Below are 26,002 nucleotides of genomic sequence, written 5' to 3' on the forward strand. Positions count from 1 at the left end.
AGGCAAAAGAGCAGCCACCCTAGATGAGGAATTTCACTCCCTTTAAAAGTCTGAGTGTCCGGGACAGAAAAGTTGACTGACGTTAGAGCTAGAAACCCCGGCAAACGCCCTGGGCCTGTGCTGCATCCCAGATCAAGTCTCCTTCAGCCGGCAGCCCAGGGGAAGCTGGCTTCTGAAGCGGCCTTTGGCTGTCCTCTGCCTGCAGGAGGAGGAGGCCCGGGGCCTAGAGCGCCGGCGGAACCCGAGTGCGCGGCCGCGGCGCAGGCCGGGGAGCTTTCCGGGGCGGACGCCTCTCTCCGAGGCGCCGGCTAGAGCCCGGGTGTTCCCGCTTTCCCGCTCCGCTGCCCTGCTTCGGCCCCGCAGACATGTCGGGGTTCAGCCCGGAACTTATCGACTACCTGGAAGGGAAAATCTCCTTTGAGGAGTTCGAGAGGCGGAGAGAAGAGAGAAAAACCCGGGAGAAGAAAGTGAGTCGCTGGGCGCCGGTGCTCCTAGGTCTTGTTTTCCCGAAACAGCGGCGTGCGGTGCCCGGGGTGGGCGGGGGACCCCGGCAGCTTCTTCCTCTCCCAGAAACTCCGATTTTCACCCGCCGACCCCGGCACAGCGCCTCTGGAGACATCCCCCCACTCCAAAGCTGGCCTCGGCGGGCGCTAACCTCTCCCGACACCTTAGTGTTAATTCGGTGATAGCCCAATGATCTCCAGCTGACTGGAGCTGGGGGCGTCTGCAGCCAGGGTAGTCTTGTCCTAAACCTGATCTTGCCCCTAGGTTGTCACCGTGGGTGGGGCATGTACGCGCCACCATTCTCTAGGAACCAGGCCTTTTGTTTTTGTCATACGTTTCAGTGGTCTTGGGGACCAAACCTCAAGGCTTCCAGCTTGCTGGACAAAGTGCCCCTCCACTGAGCTACACCCCTGGGGTGCCTATTTTTGAGGAGTCTCAGTGGTGTAATTTTATCTTAGACATAAAAGTGAACATATTTGCCTGAAAACAAGGTCGTCGTCTTACTTTGTTTTTCAAATTTTAATAAATATCCGAGCTTTAAAAATGTTCTCACTTATTTGAAGGCTAAGGGAACATGAAATCTGTTGACTTTTGAAGTTAGCCCGTGGTTTCTTATTGATCATGGACTACTAAGCATCCTATGTTTTATTTAAAGTGTTAAATTAATGAAATTAAAACATTTTAAATTATCCTATACATATTTGCAAGTGACTTACATAAACTAAAGTTAAGACGTCTCAGTACTTTGAAATGCTCTGAAACTATTCAAATTTAGATTCCATATCCCACAAGTGCAGGTTCAAGTTTTATAAAGATAACGCAAATGCCCAGTCCCAGGCCGGAAGAGTTAAATCCGCATTAGTTTTTGAACTGTTTAACTAATTTTCAATCGTATGAGTCTTCAGGAAAAAGGAAAATCATCACCCAAAGAAAACCCAGATTCGGAAGTCCCATCCTCTTCAGGAATTGACTCTGCCAAGTCCCAGGACAAAGATGCCAATGAAGGTGTGTTGAATTCATTTGCTGTCAGCTTTATTTATTTATTTATTTATTTATTTATTTATTTATTTATTTATTTATTTTGTTTTTCAAGACAGGGTTCCTCTGTGTAGCTTTGCGCCTTTCCTAGAACTCACTTGGTAGTCTAGGCTGGCCTCGAACTCAAAGAGATCCGCCTGGCTCTGCCTCCCGAGTGCTGGGATTAAAGGCGTGCGCCACCACTGCCCGGCCTGCTGTCAGCTTTAAATGTTAAGGGCACTTAAGCTCTGGGTGGTGGTGGTGGTACACGCCTTTAATCCCAGCACTTGGGAGGCAGAGGCAGGCGGATCTCTGAGTTCGAGGCCAGCCTGGTCTACAAAGGGAATTCCAGGACAGCTAGGATTGTTATACAGAGAAACTCTGCCTTGAGAAACCACCACCAACAAAAGAGCACTTAGGCAAAGTGATATAGTAATAACGTTATTTGCTTTCATTGTAATGATAGCCCATTTTTATTGCCTGGCTTATCAGTGTGATGAGTGATCAGTGATACATATTAGCTGCTTAATATATTTCTTTAAACTGTTGTATATCATGATGGTTTGTTTGGTATAGCTCCAGTGTTGTGAGGTTTAACATTGATGCCAGCATTTTAGGGCCTTGTTATTGTCATTTTCAAAATTGACCTTCTCAATGGGACACTTCTTCTGGGCCGTACCAAATTTGTACTGCTGTAGAAACTTATATGCTTAGACGGGACTTCACACACATCATAGGTATTTCGATGTGCTGCCTTGCTCTAGCAGCCAGACTGGGATGCTTTTAGTCAGCTTGACACAGACTAGGGTCACCTAGGCAGAGGGACCTATTGGTTAGTAGGCATGTCTGTGGGTTATTTTCTTGGTTAATGATCGATGTGGGAGGGCCCAACAGCCTAGCCCACTCTGGGTGGTGCCCCTGCTGGCTAGGTGGTCCTGTTGTGTAAGAAAGCCATCTTAGCAAGCTTTGGAGAACAAGCTGGTGAATAGTGTTCCTCCATGGTCTCTGCTGCATTTGTACATCCAGCTTCTTACTCTGGCTTTCCTGGATGATGGCCTGTAACCTTGAAGCCAAATTGCCCTTTCTTCCTTCAGTGGATTTTGGTCACTGTGTTATCACAGTGAAGAAAGCAAAATAGGACCCAGCCCTTAGCTTTTCATATCCAGATATTATATTTGGTTAGTACATCTGGATCAACTAAGCCCATCACAGCCTAAATGAATATCTAAATGAGCACAGATATTTATCAGTTTCTAGTGACTGATGTATGTGTCTAATGGTCAGGATGCTGATAGCTAATCGTATCCATTTACCTCTGTCAAATTACTTGGGATGCTGGTGTCAATTAGAATGTAGTTTCATGTTTAGGGGCCTGGCTGGTGAGCTCGACTTTTGTGTGGTACTTTTCTCTCTGACCAAATAAGCTCTTGCATGGAAAACTCACACTTCATCCTGAGTTTCTGGACCACGTTGGAAGAAGAGATAAAGAGACAATATTGAGGTTAGTGTCTTCCAGACAAGTAGGGTAGGAAGGGGCTGAAGAAGCGCTGACAGCCTGTGGGTCCTTCTGACCTGCTTAGGGAAAGGTGAGCTCTTCAGTAGACAGTCTCTGGAGTACAGTTACAGCAGTGGTACCTCTGGTGATCGCCAGCCTTACTATTTAAGGCCATTAGGCCTTTCATGGTGGAAGATGGGTGGGATTAGGGTCAGCTGAATCCATTTCTGGTGGTTAAGAACTGGCTAGCTTGAGCTGAAGTCATCCTGTCAGTCCTCTGGAATGATTGTCCGAACTCTTTGGAGATTCTCGATAGTGCAAGCATGTATTCAGAGTTGATGAAAGGTCACTTTGGACAAGACTGGCAGAATCTACAAATTGGAAAGATGTGGTCTCTAGAATCGTGTCTTTTTCCTCTTTGATATTTCTGAATACCAATTGTTAAGGTTGTTTCCTACCTACCACACAGACCAGACCTTTTAATCTCATCTGCAGTTCATTATTGTTGATTATAAAAGTACCCTCCTGTGATCCCAGCTACTAGGGAGGCTGTGACAAATGGATCCCAGGTTCAAGATCATTCTGGGCTACAATGCTAGCCTGAACTTAGTGAGACTCTGTCTCAAAAAGAAAAGAGGAGTGAGGATACAACTCAGTGTGGAGTACTTACCTAGCACAGTGTGTGCAAGGCCCTGGGTTCAATTTCTTACAACTTATATGAATTTTTTTTTAAAGCCTGTATCTAATAACTTTACCAGATAACTGTGTATTCTATATGGAGGCCAGAGGTGGACATTGGGGTCTCCCTTTATCACATTCCAGCATGTTTTTTTTTTTGTTTTTGGTTTTTTGTTTTTTTTTTGTTTTTTTTTTTTTTGTTTTTTTTTTTTTTTTTGGTTTTTCGAGACAGGGTTTCTCCGTGTAGCTTTGCGCCTTTTCCTGGAACTCACTTGGTAGCCCAGGCTGGCCTCAAACTCACAGAGATCCACCTGGCTCTGCCTCCCGAGTGCTGGGATTAAAGGCGTGCGCCAACACCGCCCGGCTCCAGCATGTTTTTTTGAGACAGAGTTTCTCACGGTCTCAGTCACTGTTCTGTTGCCATGAAGAGACACCATGACCACAGCAACTTGTATAAAAGGAAAGCATTTAATTGAGGGCTTGCTTCCAGTTCCAGGCTTAGTCCATTATTATCACGGCATTGAGCATAGCGGCAGGAGGTGTGGTGCTGGAGAAGTAGCTGAGAGCTACATCCTGATCCTTAGGCAGAGAGAGAGAGACACTGGGCCTAGGTGGGCTTTTGAAACCTCAAAGCCCACCCCCAGTGACACACCTCCAAAAAGGCCACACCTAATTCAACAAGGCCACACCTCCTAATCCTTCTCAAATAGTGCCACTCCCTGGTGACTAAGCACTCAAATACAGGAGCCTGTGGGGGCCATTCTTACTCAAACCACCACACTCGTTGGCTCAGAAGCTCCTCTCCTGCCGTTAGCCTCACACCTCTCAGGTCATCCTGCCGCGGGGCTTGCCTAGGCCTCACATCTGTGCTGCCTTGTCACTAAGAAATGCTTCCCTCTCCACTTTACCTGTTTCTGTACGTGCTTTTGACTTGGCTCATCGTTTTGCTGTATGTCTGGATGAGGTGTAGAGGGTGAATCAGCCACGCCTGCAGAGTAAAAGACCTGGCTTGTGGTGGCTTTTCCTCTGGGTGTGGAGAGGGTGTTTATTTGCCATAACTTTCACGTTCGTTGTTGCTGTGCTTAGGGATTTGTACTCCATGAACTAGCAATTTTCTAAAGTCATTTTTATTGGTATCCCCCCCCCCCCCAACTTCAATGTGCCTTTCCTTAGGAGAAACATCGGATGGAGTGAGTAAGTCAGTTCACAAAGTCTTTGCTTCCATGCTCGGAGAGACTGAAGATGACGAAGAAGAGGAGGAAGAAGAAGAGGAGGAGGAGGAAACATCTGAGCAACCCACCGCAGGCGACGTATTTGTGTTGGAGATGGTTCTCAACCGTGAAACCAAAAAAATGATGAAAGTAAGCTGTTAATTATTTTAGTCCTTATAAAAATGTGAGAAAGTGATACAGTCATTTCGGTTATAATTGGGAAACAGTGCAACAGTAAGAGCAAAACCTGGGAGGCAACCACCATCATTTGTTTCTTCCCATTTAAATTTTAGTTTTTATTTTATATATGTGTACTGTATTTACATCATTTCCCGCCTGTCTTCTCCCTCCAACCCCTCCTGTGTCATCTCTGCACCCCCCTTTCAGATCATGGTCTCTGATTATCCTTATGTGCGTGTGTGTGTGTGTGTGTGTGTGTGTGCGCGCGCGCGCGCGCATATGTGTGTGTGTGTTTAAAATCATGGTCTCTTATTATCCTTGTTTGTGTGTGTGTGTGTGTATGTGAGAGAGAGAGAGAGAGAAAGGGAGATATATAGAGAGAGACAGAAAGGGAGATACAGAGAGAGAGAGAATAAATATATAACTACAACTTGCTGAGTTCATTTAATGTTGCTCTTACATATATGTGTTTAGGGCTGACTGCTCGGGGTTGGTAACCTATCAGGGTTACTAAGCTGATTCTCCCTCCCTTTCTCAGCTGCATTGATTGCTGTAGCTCTTCATCCAGGGCTGGGGCCCTGTGAGATTTCCACCGTTCACATTGGCATGTCGGTTGGCACTGTCATTTTTCAGTTATTACTTGGGTAGCCATGCTTTTGAGATGTCATGGGTGCAGTTTCATATAGGAGACACTGTCTCTCAGCAGACATCCTGGTCTCTGGCTTTGAACCACCCCCTTTCTGCAGTGTTGCCTGAGCCTTGGCTGTACGAGTTGTGTTGGAGACTGTCATTTTGACCGGTTCTGGCTTTCTGTAACCGTTCGTCTGCTGCAGGAAGAAGCTTCTTTGGTGAGGTGAGAGCTGCACTTCCTGTGGACATAAGGATGAGGATGCAGAAGGACTCAGTTGTGGTGGTTTAGGAAAGTGGGCTCTTCTCTGTGCTCCTCCGTGGTTTCTCCAGCCGTGAGCAGTTACCCAGCTTGCAGGACCGGGCATGCATCCCCTCTTGTTGAGTGCCTAAGTCCAGTAAGGTGGCTGTTGGTTACTCCAGTGCACATCGGTGCCATTATTGCACTTTTCAGAGTCGCCTCTGCTCTGGTCATAGTTGTGGTTTGTAGGCTTTGCGGCCGAGTATGACTGTGTATTGCTTTTCTCCCTTGGCGAAGGAGAAAACCTTTGGATATTATGAGAGCTAGTCCTCTAGGAGGAGTCTTTCCGGTCCCTGCTAGTTCTGTTCTTCCATTCTCTGTCTGAAGTGTGTTTTGTCTTCAGCGAGAGAGTCTTACCTTCAGTTCTTATGAGCAACCAAGGGCCAAGGCAATAGCCTGTATTGTTTTGTGGGGTGGAGGTGGGGTCTTTTGTACGCCTCTGAGCAACAGCTCCAAAGGCGTTTCCTATGCCTGGCACAGGGGCTTTTGTTAGATAAACTATCACTCTTGGGGGGAGCGTTAACACCCCTAGTGGTGTAACTTCAGTAAACGCACGTGTGCGCACACATACACACACAGACACACACACACACACACACACACTCTTACACGTTTTAAGTAAACATAAACTACTGTGATTCGTATGGCTCTTTGAAGCATCTTTTGTGCTGCTTACCCTCTTCCCCAGGTAAGTCTTCCTCTCCAGCTTTTCCTCTTTCCCTGTCTTAGCACCGTGTCCTGTTACTCCCTTCTCTATGACACCCTTCCCTCCTGCCAGGAAAACTTGCCATGTTTCTGCAGTTACTCCAGGTTATATGCTCACATCTGAGGACTTGGAGCCAGGATCCATAAACAAGAGAGAACACGTGATGTTTGTTTCTCTGGGTCTGGGTTACCTTGCTCAGTAAAATATTTTCTAGTTTTATCCATTTACCTGCGTATGCCAGGATTTCATTTTTTCTTTATAGCCGGATAGTATTCCATAGTGCTTATATACACACACTTTCATTATTAATTCATCTGTTCAAGGACATTTACATTGTTTCTTACCTATTGTGAATAGAATAACAGTTAATATGGCTGAGGAATTATCTGTGGAGTGGGATGCCCTTTAGACATATGCAAGGAGTGCTATAGCTTAATTATATTTTAGATTAATTTTAGCTTTTTAAGGATTCTCCCCACTGATTGCCAGAGTGGCTAGACCAGTTTGCATTCCCACTAACAGTGAAAGGTCCTGCCCTCCATTCCTCCCCATCCTTGAGACATTTGTTGTCTGTTGTTTTGTTGATCTGTGCCATTCTGATTAGTGTAAGATAAAATCTCAACATTGTTTTTATTTGCATTTCCCTAGTAGATAAGGATGATGAACACTACTTGAAATATTTCTTAGCCACTTTTATTTCATCTGAGAACTCTGTTCAGATTTCAAACCCATTTCTTTTAATTGAATCGTTTTTTTCTTGACTATTTGTTTTTGAGTTCTTGATATGTTCTGGATATTAATCCTCTGTCAGATGTGTAGTTCACAGAGTCTTTCCCTCTCTGTTGGTTCCTTTTCACTTGGTTGGTTATTTCCTATACAAAGGCCTTTTGGTTTTATGAGGCCCCACTTGTCAGTTGTGGCCTTAATTCCTTGGAAAATGGATGCTATTTGGGAAGTCCTTCCCGACACCTGTGTCACGTAGGGTGTCTCTGTTTTCTCCTGGTAGTTTCAGTACTAGGTTTTACATTGAGGTCTTTGATCCATTTGGAGTTAGTTTTTGTATAGGGTGGTAGATTGGGGCTTCATTTTGTTCTATGTGTGGACATCAGTTCTCCCAGCGCCTTTTGTTAAAGATGTTGTCTTTTCTCTCGTGTGTGTTTTTGGCGTCTCTGATAGACAGCAGACAGCTGTAGCTGTGTGGACTCATGTTTGGGTCTTCTGTGTTGTCTAATTGGTCCACATGTGTGTCTTGTGTGAGTGCCATACTGTTTTTATTGCTATAACTCTCTACTGTACCCTGAAATACGGAATGTTAATCCCTCCAGCATTGTGCTTTTTTCTCAGGACTGCTTTGGCTATCTGGGGTATTTTGTGGTTCCATATGAGCTTTAGGTTGGTTTTGTTTTTGTGGTTCTTTTTTTCCCCATTTCTGTGAAGAACGTTTCGGGTGTTTTGATTGGGGTAGCATTGAATCTGTAAATTCCTTTGGTAGAATGGTCATTTTACAGTATCCTGCCAATCCGTAAGTTGGAGGTCTTTCCATCTTCTAGTGTCTGCCTTGATCTCGTCAGAGATGTGAAGTCATCAGAGAGTCTTTGACTACCTGGGTCAGGTGTGGACGTTTCCTTTTCTCTGAGACGCTTGAGAATTATCATTCATTTCTGGCTTTGTCTTGGAGAATGTTGTATAAGCCTTGATTGTTCATATGTCAAATGTTGTGTAGTTCTGCTACTGAAAAATCCATAGTGTATCTCAGTGGGTTTTGTTGTTGTTTATCAAGTTTATGTTGATAAATGTCCAAGAAGGAGGACTTTCTGGTAAGTGTCTGGTATGGAATGGAATGGCATCATTTTGTTGTGTAATGATGCTGTATGTTAATGAGTGGTCCAGTAATCCTGACCGTTGGGCAGTTTGTATTTAATTGTGTGTTGGACTTTCAACTGTAGGAAGGTTTTGTTTTGTTTCTGTTTGTTTTGACTTTCTTTGGTGTTCCTCTTAGGAGAGTATCATAAAAGAATTTGGTTCTTTCCTGCATTTGAATTTTAGCTTGCTTTGTGTAATTAGACCTAAAATTAAGGCATCAGAATTCTAATTACTAAGTACCTAGTTCTGAGTTTAGAAGATTTAGAAGTTTTATATTTGTGTTTGGAATTGAAATCTGAGCTTTACTCTATCTTAATCTCTTTGTTGTTTTCCTCTGGACAGGAGAAGAGGCCTCGGAGTAAACTTCCCAGAGCCCTGAGAGGTCTCATGGGTGAAGCCAATATTCGATTTGCTCGAGGAGAACATGAAGAGGCGATATTGATGTGCATGGAAATCATAAGACAAGGTGTTTTCTGCAGGGACTTTAATTGATAATAGCTAACTGGTTGACTGCTTTAGCAAATGGGGAAGCATTTAATTGTGCTATTTATATAAAATACATTCAGAAGTCAAGGTCACTGTAATAGTAACATTGGTAGGAGTTAATAGAAAATGGAGACCACAGGATATGATTCAGTGAAAAATTAGTAATATCTTTTGAACTCTTTCTGGCCCCTCTCCCCTTTCAACTTTTCATTTTAGGGTTTTGAGACTCTTATAGCATTAATACCTTTTTTTTGGGGGGGGGGGCGTTCCGAGACAGGGTTTCTCTGTGTAGTTTTGGTGCTTGTCCTGGATCTCTCTCTGTAGACCAGGCTGGCCTTGAACTCACAGAGATCCACCTGCCTCTGCCTCCCGAGTGCTGGGATTAAAGGCGTGGGCCACCACTGCCTGGCTAGCATTAATCTTTTTAAGTCAGCCAGTTTATGTATCCATTCATCCATCTGTCTCTATTGTGGTGTGGAATCCACACCTTTCTGCACTATGGGCAAGTGCTCTACCAACTGAGTTATACCCTCAGCCCTGTTTATTTTTATATATATTTTAGTGGTGAGTGTATTATGTTAGAATCACTTGAAGAATATTCTGATAAATTTTTGATATTGTTACTGATTTTTGTTTCATTTTCTAGATTAGGCAGTGCTAAATTATTTTAATCTATCTTTTAGTAAAGATACATTTAGGTTTGTCATTTTATCTCCATTAGTTGGTACACCTTAGATATGTTGGAAGACATCTTCAGTAGTGATTGTGACCAGTTGCGTCTATCACATCACTTTTTTGGTTGCTATCACTTTGCCTTGCGGAGTGCCTTGGGTAGCTGTTACACTACTAATACATTCATTCAGTGTTGTGGCATTTCCTTTTAGTTAGACTTGGTCCTTTTAGAAGTCTTACTATAATTTCCAGGATTACTCATTAGGGTAACTTGTGGCTGTTTCCTCAGTCCATCAGAAATAAGATTAACCAAGCATTTCTGTAGGATATATTATTGCTTAGTTCTTGTTTTCCAATATTATTTATTTCAACTTATAACTGTTTATTTTGGAAAGCACTTTGACTTTAATGTGCAGCAGTTTTTGAGATTTTTTTCCCCATAAATAATATTTTAGAAATATAGATTGATTAACTGTTACATTTGACACCCTAGACTGAAGTGCTGTTTGGGTACCCTGTGTGCATTCATCCTCTATGATGCAGGAGTTTGAAATAGTGCAAGTTCGACCACACTGATGTGACTGATGCTTCCTGGGTGAAATCCCCAAGTTTTTAGGCCATATTTGGCCTTAGTATAAAGAGATTTTCACAAGGAAGATGTGTTAGAAGGGAGGGTTTTCATGAAATTGTATTTTGTTAAAGGAAATAATGCTTTTAAGAATGGTGTTGGGTATGATGGCGCTTGCCTTGAATTTCTAGAACTGGGCAGGCTATTGGGGATCTCAGGTTGATGACCAGCCTGGTTTACACAGTCAGTTCATGTTTGTGACCAGCCTGGTCTACACAGTCAGTTGAGGTCAGCCTGAGCTAGGTAGCAAGAGTCCACCTCAAAAGTAAATCAATAATAATGTCTAAAAGTGTTTGAAAATAAAGTATAATATAGTGTTTTTTTATTTTTCAAAGTTCCGTTGAATAGTTTTTATAATTCTGTTGGAATGAGTTTAGATATTAGAAAAAAATCTGCAGTTTGAACTGTAGCATCAATATCAGCTTTAGCTTATTCCTTTAGCCAATGAAATTTATTTTGATATTTTTATTATTATAGCTCCTTTGGCTTATGAGCCATTCTCTACACTTGCCATGATATACGAGGACCAAGGTGACATGGAGAAATCATTGCAGTTTGAGTTGATTGCTGCACATTTAAATCCCAGTGACACAGAAGAATGGGTTAGGCTGGCAGAAATGTCTCTGGAACAAGATAATATTAAGCAGGCTATTTTTTGCTATACAAAAGGTAATGACATTTTCCTTGTATAGATGGGAAGATTATTTTTTTGTTTTGTTTCATTAGGCGTTATATGATGGGTCATTAATGCATTTGTTCTTTGTATTTTGTTGTTAGCTCAATTGTATTTGTTTCTCTCTCTTTTTTTAATTGAATTGTTTTGAGAACTTTATATGTGAGGACTGCGTCTCGGTCACTCCTGCCTTCCCTCTCCCCTGCAGTCCCTCTCATGTCACCCTCTAAATTCACGCTCACCTGTTTATTAGAGTGTGTGTGTGTGTGTGTTCACATAAAGGTATATGTATAACCTGCTAAATCCATTTGGCTTCCCTTATATGTATTTGTGTCCAGGGCTAACCACTTAGGATAGGAAAATAGCTCCCTCCTCCCTGGAGGAGACAGATTCTCTCGGTATCCATTGGTCACCTGTAGATCTTGTAGGTGGGACCATGTGGAATTTTCCTTCTCCATGTGGGCATATCAGCTAGTGTTGTCATTATGCTGGTCTTGTTCAGGAACCTCGGTGCATTCTCCACGTCGTGTCTAGGGGATACTATCTCACAGCAGTTACCCTGGGCCTCGGGCTCTGCACTCTTTCCACCTCATCTGTGATTTCCTGAGGCTGAGGTAGACAGGTTGTGTTGCCAGAACTATTAGTTACATAATAGTTGTTTCTTGCATTACTGGGTTGTGCTCCTTGCCCAGATGTGTTTGTTCCTTGTAGTCTGTCACGGCATGTGTCTGGAGCCCTCTGTCCTCACGTTTATTTGTGACTTATTTTATATAAAATTGTAGAGTTCCCACTGAACTCAGTGTTGCTTTCAGGCTGTTAACTTTTGTAACTTGAGTCCCCAAATGAGGATTACTATAGGGGTCCAGTCTGGTCTTAGACCAAGCCCAGTCAAGAATTCTTGTGAAGATAGATTTATTCCAGAATTATTTTCTTGTTTCCAATGGGAAAGTGTTTATTACATTTTTGAGGTAAGTCACACCTCTTTTGATAAATATGTAATTTGTTATTCTTCTTTTCTTTCTAGCTCTTAAATATGAACCTACTAATGTTCGTTACCTGTGGGAGAGATCAAGCCTTTATGAACAGATGGGTGATCATAAAATGGCCATGGATGGTTATAGGCGTATTTTAAATCTTTTGTCTCCATCTGATGGAGAACGTTTTATGCAGTTGGCTAGAGATATGGCAAAGTAAGTTTGAAGTGAAACACACACACACACACACACACACACACACACACACACACACACCCCACATGCCTTTATTAGTCATTTTGCAAATCAAAGCTATGTGAAATAGAATGTATTTTTGCATTGAAGTTCAAAGAAAATTTTTGTTTTCTGTATTTTATATTTGACCAATTATAGCATTTTTTTATTTAGTGATTTTTGGTTTCCAAGTCAACTGTGTGATTGCTTAGAAAGTTTTGAATGTGAGATTGCATTTCTAGGGCTCAGAAGCTGAAAAGTGAGGTGTGTTCTGCAAGGGGGTTAGACTCCAGGTTTCTGCGACTTAGCTGAAGTTGTATTTACTTGTGACTTTTTAAATAAGGTTGTTTTATTGCAGATGTGTCAGTGAAATCTTTGTGGTCTGCAGTCTTCTGTAGTCCTCCTGAGTCAGCACTGGGACAGTAGGTTTCATGTCGCCCTGCCATTCACGCAGGCTCGCTCTTTAGAAACCCTACAGCATTTACTTGCCCTGCTGTGTTAGGAAGCAGAGCAGAGCAGGAAGCATTTGGTGAGTGGTGTTTCCTGCTGCTCTTCCTTTTGAAGAGCACAGTGCAGCATTTCATCCTGGGCTTAACTGTCTCCATTTTGGCATATTAGGATTAACCTGTTAGTCCTTTGCCTTGCGTTCTGATGCTGTTTTGCTGTGAACTTCCCATCACCCTCTCAGGACAGTTATATAGGAACAGTAGATACTTTTTTACAAGTTCAGTCAGGGAAGCAACTTTAGATTGATGGCTAATGCTATGTCCTGAGCACAGAGGGTCTTGCCAGATTAGCTGCAGTTCATTTTGCAGCTACTACAGTGCTTAGTCTAATGGACCTGAGGAGCATTAGGTGGCTCGTGATGATCAGCTTGGCTTTTACGTGTGTTATATGTGGAGCGTGGCAATGGCCAGCTGATTGATTCGGCTTTGCTTTGGTCCTTATTTGCCCTCCAGAAATACTCATTGACTATATCTTCCATGGGCGTGGTACAAGGAGCCCGGATGACCACTATCAAGCAACTGTTACAAGTTCTCTGCCCTCCTGGAGAGTGTAGCCCTTGAGGGGAGATAGGCAGTGATCAGCTAACCGCCAGTTACTCAGTGTATCACGTTGATCAGTGATGGAGGAGAATTAAACAGGGAGGGCGATAGAAGTACCAGGTATGGAGTGTGTTATTTTAAAGCAGGGTGAGTGAAGGACTCGGCTCCCCACCTTCTGTGGTCCTCACTGAAGGGAGCTGTCGCTTAGGGAAGAGGACACAGGGATGTGCAGGGAACAAGAGGGACGCTGATGTGTCAGGTGAGCACAGCAAGAGGTCCCAGAGGAGCAGAGCAGCCGGCCCGTGGGGGCTTTTACTCTGAAGAGTCTGCAAGGCACTGAAGGGTCTGAGGAGAAAGGGACATGATTTGACTTAACTTTTAAGTGCATCAATTTTGGTTGCTCTTTTGAGCAAAAATTGAAGAGTGGGAAGGGACAGACAGACAATTACTGAAATGATACTTGGGAGGAAAATCATAGCTGATCAGGGCAGAGACAGGAAATTACTGAAATGATACTTGGGAGGGAAAGTCAGCGCTTGATCAGGGCAGAGACAGCAGAAGGCAGTAGGAGGTGACCAGATTCTTGATGTCACTTAAGAGTGGGCTAAGGAGTGTGTGGTAGATGTGGGCTGTGCACGTGGGCTCATGTGTACGGGAGGGATGGAAGAGAATGTGGTAAAAGAAGAAAGCTCTGAGGAAGGACTGACTCTCGAGTCACTCCAGCGTTTAGACACCAGGGAAAAGAGGCGGCAGCCAGCAGATGAGAAGAAAATGCCCTGTGTGGGGAAGAAGCGAAGAACGTGGCATTCTAGATTCACTGAAGAAAGCACTCCAGTAAGGCGGGGTGGTCGTCCTGGGGAAGCCTGGCAGACAGGTCCCATGGAGCAGGAACTGAGGTTAGCTGCCTGGAGATCTTTGGCGGAGAGGTAGTGTTAGCATAGTGAGCATCTAGGTCAGGTGCTTCTCGCTTCTTAGTCTCTAATCCAGAGAACTGAAAGTAAGAGTCCACACAGTAGCAGGGGAACTTTTTCAAAAGAAAACAAAACAAAACAAAACCGCGAAAAGAAAACATAGAAGGAGACTGCAGGCCACGTGAGTGGGAGAGTATTCAAGTGCCCAGGTTTCCCTCTGGGGTTGAGGAGGAGTTTGATTGTTTTAGTTGTTAAAGGCCATAGTTGGACAGTTCTCTATTGTGACTGATAGATTAGGTGACGTATTCACCGTATTCACTTTTTTACGGCACATGTCCCTTCCCGTAATGCATCTGATTTTAATCCTGTACACACCCAGTTGTGCATAAGGCTAAGATGGTAGATAGGGGATTCTCCCTAAAAATGTCCTGGAGGACACTTGCCCTACTGCACATGCACCCGGCTGAATACAGAAGGCAAAGAGGATGGGACCTAAACCATTTTATGATGCTGGGTGGAATTGGTTTTCCTTGTTTGTAAGATTGTGAATACTGGATAATCTGGTTTCCAGGCCTTTTAAAATCAGTAAGTGTGGAAGACTGGCCTGTCGTGTGTCAGACTTTTCTCGTGCAAAGAATGAGAACTCAGCATTGGTGACATTCATAGTTCTTAGACGGATTTTTTTCTTGTAGCAATGATGTCATTGTCAAAGGAGCTAAGAAGGAGACCTAGAGATGAAGAAACTGGAGATGACTCAGGTTGTCATGGAGAGATTCACTTCTCTTTACTGCAGTGGCAGGGTCAGGGTGTTGGGGTCATTGATGGAGGGCTGTGTCTGTGCTAATATACTTTCTGGTGTTCACTACACAGCCTGCTGAAAGAGCATACTTCTGTTTTGGGGCTAACTCCTTTTTCACAAATGTCCTTTTAACAAAACTGGGTAAATCATATCCTAGTTGCTGTGAGTGTGTATTTCTGAATTTAAAAATTAGTATTACTATACTTTAAGTAACTAGAAAGTCTTACAGGCTCTCCTCACATTTGCTATGCCTCCTATCACTGCTAGGCTGTGCTAAAACAGTGGCTTATAATAAAGGTGAGGTGGCAGTGGGCACTGTTGTCGTATTGACTGTAGAGACCTTTTCCTGCCCTGACACCAACCTCTCTCTTTATAGTGCTTGGTACCAGCCTATCACTGACAAGTTTGAAAATGTGGAAGTATAGTGTGTGTACATTTTAGAATTCAGAGCAATACATACTTTTTTAAATTGAAGTTAAAAAGAATGAGAAAATGAATCTGTTACCGTAAATTTATAAAACTTCCTAAGCAAAAGTAAAATGACACAAAGCTAGAGAGTAAAATTGCGTGTCATTCACAAATGGAGTAGTTTTAGTAATTAACAATAAATCAAGGAAGTGCTCAGGTTGGATCAGCCAATCTAGTCTACCCTGGAAACATGGGAAAACCGAAATGATCTAAGTGCGACTGTTGCTGGGGAGGAGGAATGCATCTCGGAAGAGTTGGTGCCAATTTTTTATGTTGGGAATGAGTTGGAAGTAGCTTTTGAAATTACAACATTGTCAATATATCGTGAAATTGTATGTTTTTCTTGGTATCAGCTCTGATCATGACTATATATTTTACAAGTAGAACATTTTTTCACTATTTAAAAAAACTAAAATTATGCAGATTCTTGGAGTAGGGAATTATCTCAATGGTACTATGCTTGCCTAGAATGTACAAGAGCCTGGGTTTGATCTAGGCACTAAATAAAACCAACAACAAAAATCCAGGGTTTTGGGCCAGTTCCAATCAGCTTATTTAACAAGAGTACACCTTGTCCACAATTAACTTCCAAGTGAATCATCCTGAGTATTCCCATTTCAAATTAGCTTTTAAAGCGTTTTTACTTTTCTGACAAGGACTCCTGAGGGAGATGATGTCTTTTGTAACGTTACCTGGACTCGGTCTACTGATCTTTCATGTCCTTTGTTCCTATACTTCTCAGTGTATGATTCCCATTATCTTCTCCTTTGGGTAGACCTGCTGGTGCTGTATGGAAGAGCTCTTCCATACTTCACTGTTGGACTCTTAGGAAAACCAACGGAAAACTGTGAAACAAATGAGCAGTGATAGTCCTGGCGTCAGCGGAGCTTACCGTGGCCTGTCACCTTTGACAGTAAGATCTGCGCCAGGAATAGGTAGTCAGGTTCTGCTTTGAAGACCTTCATTAATTACTGTGGATTCTCTACAGACCCATATTCACTTCAAATAGAACCATTGAAGTGCCGTGAATCTTTATGACTACTGTCCACCTGACCCACAGTGCTGGGGATTGACCTCGGGGTTTTCTGCATGTTAGGCAAGCAGAGTACTCCTGACCTATGCCCTCCAAGCTCCGGTATTTCTTATATGGAACATAGTATGTGCTTTCCCTTCATAGCAGTTTCTCTTAGGAAATGGACTGTGACTTGTGTGTGTTCTTGTTTAGTTGCACATGTGTGTGTGTGTGTGTGTGTGTGTGTGTGTGTGTGTCTATGCATGTGGAGGCCAGCCTTTGGGTATTTCTCAGGACCTATCTATCTTTTTTTTTGAGACAGGGTCTCAGCTGGAACCTGAGATTCACCACCTATGTTAGTCTGACTGCCCCTGAGCCCCAGGGATTTGCTTGTGTCTGTCTCCTAGCACACGTCACCATGCTTGGCTTTTTGCTTGGGTCCTGGGACTTGAACTTAGAACCTCATGCTGACATAGCAAATACTTGACATTCTGGTGAATCTCTTCAGCCCTTGGGTCTGTTTTTGCCACCTTTGATTTCTTTGTGATGCTGGGGTTTGAACCAGGGCCTTTCACATGCTAGGCCACATTCCTCTGCCACTAGGCGGTCTTGTGTCACCGTTTGTAGGCATTGACCCTTCTACCCTCCTAGTGCTGCTCTGAGAGGGAGGTGCTACTGTAATTCAAAGGCTTCCTCCTCCTAAGAAACTGAAATCACTTCATTGTTAGAGGGCCTAAGCAAGACATTGAGTTTTAGAGTCAGAATCAACTGTTCATTCACTTGCCACTCACCTTTTTTAGGAGTTACTACGAAGCCAATGACAGTACTTCAGCCATAAACATAATCGAGGAAGCCTTCTCCAAACACCAAGGCTTAGTCTCCATGGAGGATGTTAACATCGCAGCTGAATTATATATCTCCAACAAGCAGTATGACAAAGCTTTGGAGGTAGGATGCTCACGTGCGGTTCCTTTAGGATTAGACCTGTGCTTATGTTGCAGAAATGCTTAGAAATTAGCATCTTGTCATTTTGATTATACTCTAAATTGCATATTTAAACTATGTAGAAATAATAGATTTCTAGATTCTGTGTGAAATACAAACTATAATTATATGATAAATGATATTGCCACTATAAAGCCCAGGTGTATCTACACTCGATGGTAGCACGACTCACCAGAGCCATATCGTTGGAGAAAGGAGGTTGTTGGTTTGCAGTTGAACTGATAAATCTTTGGTTTAGTCAATGTGATGTAATAATGTTAATGTTCTACAGTTAGGATTTCTTATTTCAAGAAGATTCTTCTCTTTTAATACCATTTTATATTGTAAGGACTATTAGAAATAAATACTCACAAAAAGGGTTTATATGTAGCTTTTATTTCTCTTTTTTTTTTTTTCATTTTTTTAGGTGATTACAGATTTTTCTGGAATTGTCCTAGAGAAGGAAACTGTGGAAGAAGGCACCTCAGAAGAGAATAAAGGTTGTAGTTAACTTCACGTAGGGACGCATGCAGAACCCTCTTGTTAGACGTAATGTTCTCCTCATGGCCACAGCAGGAGTCTGCCTTCTTATGTTGGCTTTTATGTAATCTTCTTTCTGTTGGCAATGCTAGGGTCAAAACCAGAGCCTGTGCATGAAGGACAAACACTTGACACTGAGATATATTGCTAGACCTTGGTTTATAAGCAATTTTAAAAAAATGTTTTGAGTTCCTTTATTAATATGCCCATTTGAACTTGCTACTTCTCTTAACTTTTGTGTGTTTTATTCTATTTTGTCTATTTCTTTTTGAGGTAGGATCTCACTCTGTAGCCTAACCTGGAACTTACCATGTAGCTCAGGCTGGCCTCAAACTCATGGCAATCCTCCTGCCTCAGCCTCCAGAGTGCTATGGTTACAGGTAAGCAACACCATACCTAGCCAAAAATATAATTTTTTAGAAGAAAAAAGTCTAAACCAAAAATCATGGCTAGGCTAGGCATGGTGACACAATTCTGGCACTTGGAAGGCAGAGGCATGACAATTCTGAGTTTGAGGCTAGCAAGAGCTACACAGCAAGAACCTGTCCTAAAAAAAGACAGACAAAAAAAGAAGGGAAGAGAGGGAGGGACCGAGGGAGGAAGAAAAGAGAAGAAAAAGTATGACTGTAAAATAATGTGTGTAGGTCTTGGCTCTGTGTGACAGTACGGAAACTAGCAATGAGCCCTTTAGCTGCCCAGACTCCATCTTCCTTCCCGCCATCCTCAGCGTGTACTGCCTCATTCTTCTCTCAAGCACTGACCACAGCACAACCAAGACCTGTGCAGAGTGCGCAGGCCCTGCACCTGACCTCACTATACCGCAGCCCTCCTGTTTCCTCAGAGCAGCAGTTTCTACAGAAACTGTCTCACCATTGCGGTCCTCCCGCCTCAGCCTTCACATGCTCGGATCACAGATGTGCATCACCACACTCAGCTCCTATTTATTCTTAGAAGAAAAAGAGTGAGTTGCTGAGTAGATCAGCACCTTAGATCTAGAGCAATTTACTTTTCTCCAGGGCTTTAAGTGATCGACTATTAAAAATTCTATTTAAGACTTAGTATTCACATAAAAAGTAGAGACTGGTAGGATTATCCTACCATTTGTGAAAGCTCGGATGTATAATCACAGATCTGAGTAGACAGCTGTACCTGAAGTGTGCCTTTGCGTCTCTTCTAGCTCCTGCCTGATCTTTGCACCACACCCACTGACCTCGTCTAAGAAAATGTTAACATGTATGACTTAGACTCCGAGGTGGAACACACTAGTCATTTGGGGTCATAGTGTGCGTCCTTACTCCTGTGACAGAGTCCCTGTGTAGTATTTTTCATCCTTATCTTGAGAGGATTTTGGTGGGAGTTACGGGAAGTGAGTTGATGCCAAGTACTGTCTGCTTCCGATAGCTTCCTGGGTATTTCATTAAATAGTTATTTGGGCTGCTATATCAAGACACTTTAGACTTGGTGATCGATCTACAGACAGAAATTTCTAGAGGCTTGGAAGTCGAAGACCAAGGCAGCAGAGGTTTGATACGGTACCATCTGTATGTCCTCATGTGGGAGACAGACACACAGAACTCCTTTAGACCTCTTTATAAAAAAGACATGAATCCTCATCCTGAGGACAGAGCTCTTGTGACCTTACCTTCCAGAGATCTTTCCTCTTAATGCCATCATATACTATACCATATGTGGGAGATATAAACATTCAGATCATGTTAAACAATAAACCAAAATGCTAGTATTTGGGATATAGAACCTAGATCTAAGAAGAATCCTATTTTAGAAGTCACAATGCTCAAACGGTGACCGTATTGGTTAGTACTTTTGTAGGTGGGTGACCACAGATATAGTCTTCAGAAGAAGTATGCTGTAGGTACTGTCTTTAGTCAAGTAGACTTGACATATGTCCTTAGGGAGCTTAGGTCTTGAGTGAGCAAAATGTCATGGTAGGAAAATTGTGTAGAATAAATATCAAAGTTAAATTTGTGTTATCAGTTACTATCATGGTGTTCATTGTTAAAACAGTCTCATAATGAAACCCTAGTCCTATGATTGGGTAGCTCAGACAATTAATGGCAAATTCTGTAAAATGGATGAGATTACTTAATTTGTAAGTAACTTAAATTTGAGTCTACTACCAAAGGCACATCACTAATATCATGTACAGTTTATGAAATGAACACAAACTGAATTGTAATTTAATGTGCAAAATATGAAATATAGAATTCCTTTAATTTCCCAGAATTTTAAAAGTTGTTTTGCTATAATGAAGTTTTAGAAAGCAGAAAAGTATTTAGCCCTTTTTATAAATCTCTCAAGTAAAGTCTTAAGAGAAGCTTTTGAATTCAAGAATTTAAAAAGAGAGGTTTCATATATCCTGGTCCTTTTTGATTTTTTAATCCTCTGTCGTCTGGTAAAAGGTATGGGAATTTGTGTTTGAGATAAGTCGATGTTAGGAAAAAGGCAGGCTAAGTACAAACAAGACAGACTGAAGGAGGTCAGAAGCTGCTAACAGAGTTGACGAGAACAGCATGGACTGGGATCTTCCCCTAGAGCTGTTGGAAATCGGCTCTTGGGTGCAGGCTGGAGTTGTCTTAGGTTACTTTACGTCCTGAGCTTGCACATAGGAATGCCTTTCTGATGTTCCCCAGCTGCCGAGACCGTCACCTGCTCTATACCTGACAGTGTGCCCATAGACATCACGGTGAAGCTGATGGTGTGCCTGGTGCATCTCAACATCCTCGAGCCACTCAATGTAAGTAGCACCGGGAACTGCGCCTGCCTGAGCAGTAGGATCCTTCCCGTTGAGTCCACTCTCTGCAGATGACCAGACATCATAACTTGGCCTTAGATTGTTACATTTCTTACAACGGGAAGACACAGTAAACGTCAAATTACTTTCACAGGAATGGCTAATAAAAGCAAAGTGTTTTGGAATTGGGCTTGGAATAATTTTCTTTTAAAGTGAGAGCAATCCAAAGATCAGAAGTTGTGATTAGCCTTTAGGCAGTCTATATAGTTGCTATATCTCCTCTCTTTTTCTGACTTGGGAACAAGTATTTTATTGAATAAAAAATGTACTGGGCATCTGCTTTGTTGATCAAACCTTCTCTTCAGGGATGGATCTTTTGTTCTAAGGGATTAAATCTGTAAGTTATCGGTTGGTGAAAAGTGTTTTAAAGAAAAACAAGCAATATACAGAATGTAGGAATGGGAGAAAGCTGTATGTTTTTAGTAGAGGGGTCCCCTGAGAAGGTGACGTTTGAGTAAACACTGACAGAGTAGCCTTTCAGGCATCAGCAAACACATGGAGCCAAAGGCACAGGCTTGTTTGGCTGGATAGAGAAAGCACTCCTGGTGGGCTTACTTCCTAGCTGCTGCACACGTCGATGAAGGAATGAATGAGTAAAGAAATGATGAAAGTCTGAATCTTTTTAATAGACATACAGAAATGAGCAGAAAAATGACCACCAAGCTGTTTCTGTTAGTCCTCATTGCTTTTTGGCTTATGTAGTACAGCTGGTACAGAGATGTGGCTATCTGTGATGAATGTTTGACCTCGGGTTTTATTTGGGTTTAGCCTCTCTTGACAACGCTGGTGGAACAGAATCCTGAAGATATGGGCGACCTCTACCTTGATGTTGCTGAAGCTTTCCTGGATGTTGGTGAATATAATTCTGCGCTTCCCCTGCTCAGCGCGCTGGTTTGCTCTGAGAGGTACAACCTGGCAGTGGTTTGGCTCCGGCATGCAGGTAACGCTCTGCTGTGGGAGGAAACAGTTTTAGTCATACAATCAGGCAGGCCTTTATATTCCCAGCACGGCAGTCATTGTAACACAGTAGACTTGGTGCAAGTATTTACGGCTTCGTGTAGCTGGAAGATTAGGATTGCAGGAGTCTTGCTAGATTATTAAGTGTCAACATCCTTGAGCCCATTCCTTATGGGATATTAGGTTCTACTCCTCACGTAAGTGACATTAAGATACTTGAGGTCCAAGCCACAGTGTCTCTAGAGGACAGTGAGTTTACTCAATGTGGACTTTGCTGCACATCACTAGGGTGATAACAGAAAAGCTGACATGCCCCTTAAATACCCTCTTTGACTTGTCGTAACATACATTATAGAACTGTATTATCAGATGGGCAAAATTATTTTTAATGAGTTTTTATAAATATATTTAATGTTGTTTTGAGAGAAAATAGTTAATGTGCTTTTCTGTGCTATTTGAGCCACACATGCTCAAGATTAACCTGTTAATCATTTTGTTTTATTGTGATTAAGTCCATGGTAGTCTGAAAATAAATCATTCAGAGTAGAGAAAATAGCTTAGAAAGCAACCAAATCTCTTAGACATATAAAAATAAAAGATAGGTTGTCATAAAGAAAAGAGATTTTTAAGGCTGGGGCCTGGTGGTGCACACCTGGGAAGCAAAGGCAGGCAGATTTCTGTTGAGTTCGAGGCCAGCCTGGTCTATATATAGTGAGCTCTAGGCCAGCCAAGGCTACATAGTGAGACCCTGTCTCAAACAAACAAGACCCCCAAAAGAAAAACAAAAAAACATTAACTGAACAGTTTTCATTTAATATATGTTAGAAGGTTTTTAAAATTATTTGAGAGAAGAAAGTCCTCTATAGCCAGAGAAGAACTACTTGACACGTTGGGACAGTAGTTGGGACAGTAGCTCACATCACAGGCAGGATCTAGGAAAAATGTCCTCTTAATAATGAGTTTTCCGCCGGGCGGTGGTAGCGCACGCCTTTAATCCCAGCACTCGGGAGGCAGAGCCAGGCGGATCTCTATGAGTTCGAGGCCAGCCTGGGCTACCAAGTGAGTCCCAGGAAAGGCGCAAAGCTACACAGAGAAACCCTGTCTCGAAAAACCAAAAAAAAAAAAAAAAAAAAAAAAATGAGTTTTCCGTTTCAAAGAGTAAACATGAATATAATTGTAATACCTTTATAAAAGTTACCTTTGTGGGATTTGTAAAGAGAAGAGCCAGGGTTGCCCAGAGTATGGGTGTGCATTGCCCTCCGAAGGCCATGGTACTGAAACTGTTCCTCTGTGTTTATTAGTAAACACTTAGAAATCCTTTATGATTCAGATTCGGATCATTGCTGCTTCCATTTTGAATCCATGTAGCTTGAAATTAGTGAATTGTATTAGTCAATTGAATTGTAGTGGAAACTGAAACTTCAGAGTCATCTTAAAAATCAAGAAGGACCATCAAAGGAATTTAATAGCTGTGGCATTACATGAAATAAATATGAGATGCCGTTACAATGATCCATTCATATTACTATTCTAATTTGTTTTCAAGATTTAGCCTAATGTAGTGGCCAGGAGACATTTGAGGAAGCACTTTGAGGCGAGATATTGAGGTTGTTACAGTGGAAAGGGCATGGGAGAAGATCCAGCTGGTGTTGGAGCTGCCAGAGTGGAAAGAGGAAATGTGTATCAGGACACGCCTCCAAGTTCAAACGATTTAACTTCTGAGGACTCGTTTTGAGGAGTGGGATATGGGAGAGAGTTGATATTGAGGGCTTACAAAACTGGGGAGCCCAGTAACAATGTGAGTGAAGCAGATATGTGGGAGTAGGGAGGGATGAGAACTGGAGAGTCACATCTCCGTGGGTTTGTGAGAGGAGGGAGCTAGCTTGCTGTTGCCAATTAGAAGAAGCCAGTACCTGGCTTATTTATTTATAAAAATAAAATGTTGATTTCAAAATATGTAGACAGTTAATGCCATATAAACATGTCTTTGGATTAAGTTGGGTCTCCCAGTCATGAACTCTCGATACATTAAGATGTTTCCTGTGGTATGACCAGAGTGTTTTTTTGGAAACAAGCCCTGTATCAGTACGGTTAAATAATTATTAAGTATTTATAGTTGGTTATTATATAACATTCAAAATTCTAGTGAAGGCCTGGGGAATGCTTAATACATAGCATAAGTGAGTAGAGACAGCAAATTGAGTACAGACTCTGACTGCATCCTTGTGGCTGTTTAATTCTGATGGGCAGGGCTGGGATCCAGCTCATCGCGTAGAGTGCTTGCCTGGTGTGCATAAGGCTTGGCTGTGGTCTCTAGAAGCACCAGGGATAGGATCAGTAGATTGATCAGTTAACAGTGGAGGGAGTGGAGGGAGTGGAGGGAGGGGAGGGAGGGGAGGGTGTAGTTGGGGTGTAGAACAACACAGATCCATTCCATTGTTGCTCTAACAACTGTTCTTTAAAATGTCAAATCCTGCCAGCTGGGGAAGTGTAAATGGTAACCCCAGGCTCGGGAAGCTGGTGCAAGAGGGTTGCGGACTTGAGAGCAGCCTGCACTGCATAGTCAGACTGTCTCAAAAAGTATGTTACTAATTCAATTCGGAAGAAACAGTTTTGTCCAGTTACAGCTCAAGAACTGAACCTGTTTTCTCTTCACACCCTAGAATGTTTAAAGGCCTTGGGCTACATGGAACGCGCCGCCGAAAGCTACAGTAAGGTGGTTGACCTGGCCCCACTCCATCTCGATGCAAGGATCTCACTTTCTATCCTGCAGCAGCAGCTAGGCCGTCCTGAGAAAGCTCTGGAAGCTCTGGAGCCCATGTATGACCCAGATACTTTAGCCCAGGATGCCAATGCCGCACAGCAGGTAGGCCACCTCACAGGGGTGCTTCTCGGGATACTTCCTCCTCAGCTCTAGGTCATTTGCCTGTTTTTACAGTTACTGCCAGAGTTTGTGTTCAGTGTGTTAATTTAGTGGAATTTGTTTTGACGTGTGTGTTCTTATGTACTAGTAGCATGAGTATGTGCATGTGTGGAGGTCAGAGACAGATGACATGTGTGTTGCATGTTCTAGTTAGTGTGAGTGTGTGCGTGTTTGGAGGTCAGCAGCAAACATGGGGTATCTTTCCTAGATTTCTCTCCGCATACACTGATTTATTCATCTATTTATTGAGACAGTCGCTCATTGATTTGGCTGGCCAGGGAGCTTCAGGGACCCCCCTTTTTCTGTGCCCCCAGTGCTGTGGTGAGCCCACTTGCATGATTTTTTATCCGTGAAGTTCTGGGGTCTGAACTCAGGTCTTCATGCGTATCTCCCTAGCCTCTAAGTTAAGTGTTTTGAAAAATGAGTTAGTCTCAAGTTTTAGTCATTTTTTATTAAATATAAATTATAGTTTCTAAGGTATTACATTTTGATTATTATGTCATAAAGCAAATGTTCGTAGAGTCTGGGTTCTAAAGAAACCGTATTTCTGCAAATCAAGCCATTTTCAGCAAAGACGTCTATCACTCGCTGTCATGTGCTGTTCCATAGGAACTGAAGCTGCTGCTTCACCGCTCCACTCTGCTGTTCTCACAAGGCAAGATGTACGGCTACCTGGACACCTTGCTGACCATGCTCGCCATGCTTTTAAAGGTGGGTAGGGACTGTGCTCTCTAGTAGTCCGGCCTGGTTTTCAGATGTTTAAATTTTGATTTAAACAGGATGATAGCTTTGTAATTGTTCTGTTTTAGACATTTTAAAGTGAAGAGCAGATGAGTCCAGAAGACTTAGAAATTAGTGTTATATGACTGGAGATTGACTCCAGGGCCATGCACATGCTAGGCAAGTACTCACCCACTGAACTATAGTCCAGCTAAGACTGGAAGTTCTACCTGGTAATATAAGCTTGACTGGAGAAACAGTGAAATGAAATCTTTAAATATACTTACTTTGTAATATGAAAACTCTAGAATTACCAGTTATCAGCCCTGTAGACTGTATTTAGTATGTACTGAAATGGTTCATTTTGCAAAACTTTTGTGCATTTTTGTGCATCCATTCTGAGTCTGTTTTTGCAGGGAAGTGGCTTGCATTCACTCGCCCTCTCCTGCCCTGCATGTCATAGTGAATTGACAATGTTCCCCTGATATCAAAGGAATTTCAGTCACTACAGACATGCTAAGAAAAATCAATTCATTCTACGTTTAGGCATTTAAAAGATAGAGTAATTTGCTGGAGAGCTT

General features: G+C 42.6%; 1 protein-coding gene across 1 annotated transcript in view; it reads left to right on the plus strand.

Annotated features, from left to right (window-relative positions):
* The first annotated feature begins 230 nt into the window (after positions 1–230).
* The window catches only part of Gtf3c3 (general transcription factor IIIC subunit 3), a 34,586-nt gene continuing 8,814 nt past the window's right edge, over positions 231–26,002 (plus strand). The window contains exons 1-12 of the mRNA XM_059278889.1: positions 231–467; positions 1,410–1,509; positions 4,868–5,055; positions 8,925–9,048; positions 10,846–11,037; positions 12,066–12,231; positions 17,286–17,433; positions 17,897–17,969; positions 20,661–20,764; positions 21,590–21,761; positions 24,442–24,644; positions 25,311–25,412. Coding sequence (XP_059134872.1) covers positions 366–467; positions 1,410–1,509; positions 4,868–5,055; positions 8,925–9,048; positions 10,846–11,037; positions 12,066–12,231; positions 17,286–17,433; positions 17,897–17,969; positions 20,661–20,764; positions 21,590–21,761; positions 24,442–24,644; positions 25,311–25,412 — 1,674 coding nt within the window. The 5' untranslated portion in view covers positions 231–365. The remainder of the gene's footprint in view (positions 468–1,409; positions 1,510–4,867; positions 5,056–8,924; positions 9,049–10,845; positions 11,038–12,065; positions 12,232–17,285; positions 17,434–17,896; positions 17,970–20,660; positions 20,765–21,589; positions 21,762–24,441; positions 24,645–25,310; positions 25,413–26,002) is intronic.

Source organism: Peromyscus eremicus, chromosome 13 (assembly GCF_949786415.1).
Source record: "Peromyscus eremicus chromosome 13, PerEre_H2_v1, whole genome shotgun sequence".
In the NCBI taxonomy this organism is placed as follows: Eukaryota; Metazoa; Chordata; class Mammalia; order Rodentia; family Cricetidae; genus Peromyscus; species Peromyscus eremicus.